At 37.5% G+C, this 7,958-nt stretch overlaps 1 protein-coding gene across 1 annotated transcript; it reads right to left on the reverse strand.

The window, feature by feature from the left end:
- Positions 1–1,008: 1,008 nt before the first annotated feature.
- TMEM38B (transmembrane protein 38B) lies at positions 1,009–6,474 on the reverse strand (the record flags this gene model as incomplete). Its single annotated transcript, XM_009572883.1, has 4 exons — positions 6,320–6,474; positions 3,054–3,238; positions 1,896–1,983; positions 1,009–1,039 (listed from the first exon to the last, which is right to left on the reverse strand). Coding segments are annotated over exons 1-4 (411 nt in total), but the record flags the coding sequence as incomplete, so codon positions are not given.
- Between the last annotated feature and the right edge of the window lie 1,484 nt (positions 6,475–7,958).

Raw genomic sequence — 7,958 nt, forward strand, 5'->3', positions numbered from 1 at the left:
ATTATATACTATATACTTTCACTTGATATACTACTATACTGTGCTTTCTGACCCTAATATGGACAAGCATCAAGTTCAACACTACTTTACAGAAAACTCATATTTGGCAAATCCTCCTCAAATCAATGCCTCTATTCACACTCTGTACGTCAGCTTGCTCCCCTTCTTCCTCTCCTAATATATCTTAGTGAAGAGTTAAATCACAAAGCTTGCATTATTCAGACTAGAATTCCGAGTTCCTCTCCTATACTCCAGGTGTTAGTTAGTCCAAGGAGTTGCTTAAGGCACTGAAGAACAACATACTCCAGGTCTCGATCCACTGTGACACTCCAGCAGTTCTAGCATTGCAGTCAGCTTATACTTGGCTTGAGCCAGGCCTATGTTAACAGGTTTTGCCAACATAGCTGTGTTGACTTGAGACATGCAAAGATTTACATCTTCTAGCTATCTTCATTGTGGTGGTAAATCCCTTCCTAGGCATGCAGTCAGAAAACAAGAGAACTTTCGTCAGTTATCTAAAGTCATCTGAAGAGAGAGCACTAATATACTGGCAGAAAAATTCTGTGCATTTCTTAATCTGCATCTACATGTGACATGTACAGATTACATTCCTGTTATCACAGAGCATCTAGGGTAGACACATTCATCACTGTCTTTTCATTAACTCAGAGATTTACTGCATCAACTTCCTGCTCAGGAAGTCCAAAAAACAACTCTGTGTAAACAGGCATCTCATCCATTTGCAGAATGTTTTATCCGTTTAACTTTGTAACTTACTTCTATTTAATATTCTTAAGCTTTATATATTATGCAAAATTTTAAAAGTCCTTTTTGAGTTACTTTGAGCCACATCCACCATGGAGAAGGAGAATATATGCAAGGGTTGCCACAGTCAGTAAGCATTGCTCTAGTGTTGCACCTCTAAGTACAGTGTTATTTGGGCTTACAGTGCTATTATTGACAGTGACCTCTTCCTTCTGGAAGTTTGCTTTCAAGACTGCCACTTACGCACTGACGGAGGGAGAGAAATTCTAAATACCTGGAATTTTAGAAAAAGCCAACAACTAACATAAGCCATAAAAAGTTGAAATACTGCCAAAGGAAAGGCTACAAATTTCTCTTCTGTCATTCTGTTGCTAAGAGTGGCTGCAGAAAAGCGAGGTAACTTTTTTAAAGAAAAATAATTATTTCTAAAGACCTGAGAGTTACATGGAAAGATCAAACTAATTTTAGGAAATTACCACAGTGAGCTTATCTTGACTTACAATAATAGCTGTAGCTTTCTAGCTTGTCTCAATTCTCATTTTACTGAACTGGGAACTATGTAATATTCCCATTCTTTGCTTCTGCAAGAGAAGTAACATTTCCTATCTTGCAGTACATTTTTGCTATATTGAATAACCAATTTGCACCTTTTCAAATAATTGATACCTATGGAGGAAAACAGTACTGGCAGAGAAAGTAAGAGTTACAACGTTCAAAGGAAGCTATCTTAGTGATGCTCAGAACATGCACCAGAAATGCAGACTTCACTTGTATACTTCTGGTACCACTGTCCTTTCCTTTTGGGTAGAAGACCATGCCCCTGTAAGACAAATTGAGTCAATACTGCTTTCCAGCAACTTCCTACTGACTCAGTACTGCTTTCTGCCAAATAATTTTGTTGACTTGTCTTCCCACTTGGTGTTCTTGTGCTGTGAACCTAAAATGATTAAAACATCTGCTAAAATTACGAAAGATCATCAACCAATCTTTCACAAGATACACACCAAAGCATTGAGTACAAACATGTCCTACTGCTTTTTTTTTTCCATCTGAACAACTAAAAGTGAGTGTCAACACAAGGAGCTGGCAAAACAACAGTTAACATGTTGCAGTCTTTTTTAAAAACTTACTGGGACATCTTCAATAGTTCATTGGTTTCAGGTTTCCACACTCCTCTCACCAGCTGCTCAAAGTTGGAAATTAGGCCACCACCAGCTCCTGAAATTGCAGAGATTTATGATAAGCCTCCACCGACTGCTACCACTACTGTGCAACTATTACTGCTCCCAGCAAAACTCGTTACACCAGGTGCCAAATGTGGCACCCAAAGCTCAGACTTAAAGAGACTAATCCAATCTTTTATACGTGCATGACTTGAGCAACCGACATGAAACCTCAGAGGTTTAGCTACTTAGCAAGAACCTCACATTTACCTTTATGTGATAGCATCTGAACTGATCACTCATCACTACAAACAAATGCCTGAATTGCCAAAGTAAGTCTCCAGAGAGGCTTATATCATTCCATTCTTCATGTCATCATGTAAGTACAGAGAGTGTCTCTATAAACTAAAAGGACCCTCTGCAAGAAAAGTGGATATGTATTTTTACATTAAAAGAATACAAGACATAAGGAGGTGTTAGACAGTCTGGCCAGTGAGACTGATCTGCATTACAACCTGGGAAAAGAATACGTTAGATCGTAACATTAACACATGTTGTTTCCCAAAGCAGAACAGAATCAAGCAAATAGAAACAAGAGCTGCACTACCACTTCCTGAAGCGGTTCTAACATTGTAACTACAAACACAGCTGCTAGGAAGGTAGCTTCCAGAGTCATACTCCAAACAGCAGGCAGGCAAGAAGGTTCATTCCTGTGTTTAAAATCAGCTAATGGTTACAACCCAAAAAGCTAAGAGAACAATTTCTCTTCTTCAGCCACATGCAAGGAAAACAGCTCTGAGGAAATATGCTGCTGGAAAGTTTAGTAATAGCACTGAAGCTACACAGTAGATCTATTTCTTTATTGCCATCAACTGCCCATCCTACAAGTCCTCACAAGAGCTTCTGAAGGAATAAGATGAACTTCCCTCAAAGTCATTCAATGTCACCCTTAAACCAAGGAGAAAAAATGCTGCACAGGCTTTTCCCTTGAGGACATAACAGACTGTATTAGGACTATCATATCCAGCACAGCAAGGAATGGTGCTACAGTTATGCTGAAGGGCTAGCCATTTAAATACCACTCCAAAATATCACAATCCATCAGAACAAGGTTATGCTTGTTACCTCTGGCCCAGCCCACAGCTACCATGACAAGCCAGGCATCTTTGAAGTGACTATCTGCATGTGCAACGCCAGCTGTTATCTTCCAAGTCCTAGTCACTTCTTTCATTCCTGCAACCAGAAGCCGAAGAGGCAGAAAGGCAAAGCACCGGCAGAATATGTCTTGTGGGCAGTAAAACACAAGATACCTGAAAATCGTAAGAAAACCCATTAGCAGCATTCAAAAGATTTTGCTAAGGAATTCACTTTCTAATAACCTTTAAAGATATTTTTGGAATATGACTGGCAATGCATGATATACTATTGATAACTCACTGTCTTGTGTGATAGACATATTGGAACAAATTTGAAATGCCTTTGAGCATGTTTGATCTCTTGCACCAAAATTATCAAAACATTATTTGAAATTGTTCTTACTGCCTCATTGACCCAAAGAACAATCCATTAAAGTACATGAGAAACAGCTTTAGGTTTTACCAACTGTTCTATAGCTTACACATCGTGTTTCTATAATTCAAATTATTAAATTAATGTCTGACTGACTTTGTGTGGTTTGTTTTTTTGTGGGTTATTTTTTGTTTGGTTGGGTTTTGGGGGGTTTGGGTTTGTTTTTTTTTTAATAAGATTACAACAGGGTGGTTAATTACATGCTGACACCATGCTTTCATACTGATAGGTACATGGAATTACATAACTTCAGCAAGAATGCCTCCACTAGTTAGTGTCATGCCAGATGAAATGCACAACTATTTTCAAATACATTTCACATTTCACAGTAACCACCAATTCTAGCTTTTGCAGCTTGCCAATTACAAGCACATTTCTTTTTTCAAAGCGTTGAAAGCACAGTACTCAAAATTTAATAATATCTTTTATTAACTTGCTTTTAAAACAAAGTAAAGATGGCTAACAATGAAATCCTAGGCTGACAGTAAATTTTAAAAGATTATGTGGTGTTTTATTGTATCTCTTCAATCATAACCAAAATTCAGTTCTTACAGAGACATTCAAAGTCTCAAAAAAAAAATCAAGATTAAGTATCTAGATTATTTCAGCACAGGAATAAGAGAGTAACAATTAAGTAAAAGCAGAGAAAGCCTTTAAAAGATGGGAAGAGTACTTTTTCATTTTCTTAAAAAAACAGATACTTGCCTGTTGGTTTAGGCTTCTGAGCTCAATCCTGTCTACCAAGAAATTCTGTATCCTTATCCTGTTTACTCAGGCTGCAATGCAGAGATGTACCTAGTTTACTTCATTAGAACTACTAGCAGACACCACAACTAGGAAGAGTCATGCTTCATGGTTAGAGATTAGAAATCAGGACAGCACTTGGGGTTTGTTTTTTTTTTTTTTTTTAAAAAAAATGCTTATCCTTTACAGCAGAATGCCAGGAAGCTTCCTCTGGCAAAGTTTAGCTGAAGTCCTGTCCTAGTTACATATTTTCTTTTTCTGCAATGGATATAGTACCTTGCCACTGCAAACTTCTAAAGCTTCTTCTCTTCAAGACCTCCCAGGGTGGAGCATGCAATAGCCTGTTTCTCACATTCAGGAAAGTTATTGGAATTTACATTAACAGCTAACTACTGCTCTGGTGTTCAGTTTTAGCTTCACTTTTGAACTACCTATATTCTTCCTTCTTCTCCTATTGTAGAGTCAATTGCCTCTGTATGTAACCAAGCTTCAGTTGGTACAAAGTCAGAGATGTATATAGAGCATGTATTTTAATGGCTACTGCAAATAACCATTTAAGCCATGTACTCAACAGACAACACTAATCAGAATTAATTTACAAATGTGGGTTTAGGACCCTGAAGCACAGGTAAATGGATTGAACCTAGCATTGCAGGTCCCACCATGGCATTTTTGTCTGCAGTTTCTGCTAGCAACACTTCCTAGCAGTAGGTGTCGCTGTCCTACAGACCATGTAGGAGCATTTCTCAAGCATCACACAACCCCTTTTATTTTCCAGTTTTACGTATGGCTTGGGGAATTTCTTTCACGGGATTTGGGACTGAGAATTAAAGTCATTATACTCATGAAGAGAGAACTTCGTAAAACTAGAAGCTTAAAAGGTTTCATAACATTCACAGCTCCTCATTAAAAACCTCATTTTATTTGTGCACAGCAAATCACATCTGACCATGTTAAGTTCAACAAAAATAACGTTCTGTTTACATGTACTCCTAACTCGTGTCATCGGTTAAAACAAGCAGTCATGTTGCCCACGTCAGACTAATATGAACAATAAGCAGATTCTATAAGCTTTAATACTGCACTATTTATTGCACGTTATTCATTTCACCGATTCGCCTACATGAAACCTGTCATCTTCCATTGCAACATCAAGACCAGAAGACTAATATATAGATATACACAAACAAATAGAAATGCTTACTTTCATTTTAATGAATTTGCAATTATAAAACCTAAGGGCCCATAAGGAACAAATACTACAGGATTTCAAGCAGATAACACTCTTCTAAGATAGCAATTGAGATTCTTAAATTCAAAAACCCACTGCTGCTCACAAATGTTGCTAAGTTTGGGGGTTTCTTCAAAGATTGCTTTCTAGAACAAATGAACTCTACTGGAAGGCCACATTTATATGAAAATAACTCCAGTGTTTTTTTTTAATTCCAAAGCAGGGCAAATTGGTGCCTCATTCACATACCTGACTTCTCATTCAGCTCTCTACTGTTTTCCACTACAACGCCCATTCATTTGGGAAAGGGCAAAATATAGAAAAAAAATTATGTCAGGAAGCAGAAACTAGAGGAGAAGAAAGAAAATCTGTGTCTTAGATCCCCAATCACAGAAAAGTTCAAAATTCTTACATCAGCCAGGTTCTGGTCTTCAAAGAGCTACTGCTGAAAAACTGGACTGCGTTTATGACTTACCTATATCCGGAAAAGCAGTAACTGAAGTCCACTTTATTCCAAAATAATGTGTTCAGCTGTTTGACCAGAAATACTATAAAAATCTAAGGCAAGTCCAGCCTAGTGATTAAGCATTTCGTTATACAACAGCCCATAAGAGTTGTTTTCTTATGAGCATTTTATTCCTGTAGAACAGGATCAGCTAATAATATAATAATAATAACAGCTAATTTGCTGCAGTGACTTTCTGAATGAAGAGACAGCATCCAAATCCGTAACATTTTTAAGTTAAGCTTCTGATTTACATGGAAGCTTGATGGTATAATATCAGTTTGCAAAGTATAGCTTCCTCAGAACCGATGCTACTCATCTAACTCAATTGTGGCTGCTTACCAGACTGAAGATGCCTGTAGAATACTTGTGCCCTTTGCCAGAAATGCTACTGGAGGTTCTGCAAGCATCAACGAAGACAAAACTGAACCACCAAAGCAATAAAGCATAGCACTAAACCAGCAGGCAACTGGACTTCGGACTGACACTTCCACAGCTCCTGGAAAAAAGGGAAAAGATGCATAAAGGGAAATAAACATTTGAGAATCACATCATGTTTTAAAAGTCAGTATTTTTCAAATCATTCAGTCCAACATAGTTCCTTTAGGCAATGAAAAATCCTGCAGAAATCTGTGGGCTTTAACAGGAAAAGTCTTCAGAAATACAAACTTCAGAGTACACTGACTTAAGCACATGCTATCTAAATAAAAGTGAAAGACTGACACTGTGTTCTCTGAACACCTTTTGTGGGTTGGTTTATTATAACTATTTCGCTACCACGAAGAAAAAGCTTTCAGAGCATGGCTGAGAGATCTCATTGTTAATGATCTGGCATAGATATACAGTTGCTTTCAAATTTGTATTAAAAATACACAAGTGACTTTGCTGACCTAGATAGGATTATTATTGGTAACTTTTGGGGGGTTATTCTACAAATTCCATTTCTGCTTTTAAATGTTCATAAATCCAAGGTCACTGTTTTCCTTCTTCCTCATAACGCCCTGTTAACTGTGTTTGCTGACCAAAATGAAAGCAGTATCCAAAACAATTACCGAATAGTTTCACCTGCAATGCTGAACAGAGAAAAAAGGTTACCTGAAGCCATAATAATAAATGTAAGTTTCCCTTGTTATTAAAAGGTTCACAGTTTGGTTTATTTTGTTATCTTTACAATGAATTATCCCTTTTAAATTGCAATTGAACTATGCCAAAAGAGTATTCAAATTAAAAGATTATGCTGGAGGTAATGGCCTTAATCTTAACCAGGCCTTAATCAGTTTCAGGGGGAAATGACACTTTATCAAAGCCAGAAATATCCTCAAGTAGTTGTTTTGACTATTTCCTTCCACTTCACAAGTCCAATGTTGCCAAAGCAGCCCCTCTACACAGGTGCAGAGTTCTGTTGCCTGAATTAGTTTCATTTTCCATAGTCCAAAGGCTGAAGTTCACAAAAACAGAGATGAAACCTAGTGCCTGTCTCAAAATGAAATTTGAAATATGTTCCCAATTCAGAGGAGAAGCTTTTGGTTTTTCAGGCATTTCTGTGGGAAAAGAAGCTTCTTATCCAAGATGAGAAGCTCAAATGTATCAAAGAGAATACAGCACTCTCCACACAACTCAATTCATACAAGAGTATTAACAAGATCGTTGCAGTTTTAGTGCTGGCATAGTTATCACGTATTGCAGCATTATCTAAAATCCTATGTAACAGCCAATTTATAAAAATGAGCACTCCTAAGTATTACAGAATATCTGAATATAAAATAACATCTCTTTTTTTTTAACTATTGCATAATCTTTTTTCCATACTGCAGTACCTGGTGCTCAGCTTTGTTACTGCGTATTACCACTTCTCCAAAGTGGCTATCGATTACGTTCATAGAATCAGAGTGGTTTAGCTTGCAAGGGACCTTAAAGATCACCTAGTTCCAACCTCCCTGCCATCGGCAGGCACACTTTCCCCTAGACCAGGTTGCTCAAA

Source organism: Fulmarus glacialis, unplaced genomic scaffold (genome assembly GCF_000690835.1).
Source record: "Fulmarus glacialis isolate BGI_N327 unplaced genomic scaffold, ASM69083v1 scaffold9422, whole genome shotgun sequence".
NCBI classification, from domain to species: domain Eukaryota; kingdom Metazoa; phylum Chordata; class Aves; order Procellariiformes; family Procellariidae; genus Fulmarus; species Fulmarus glacialis.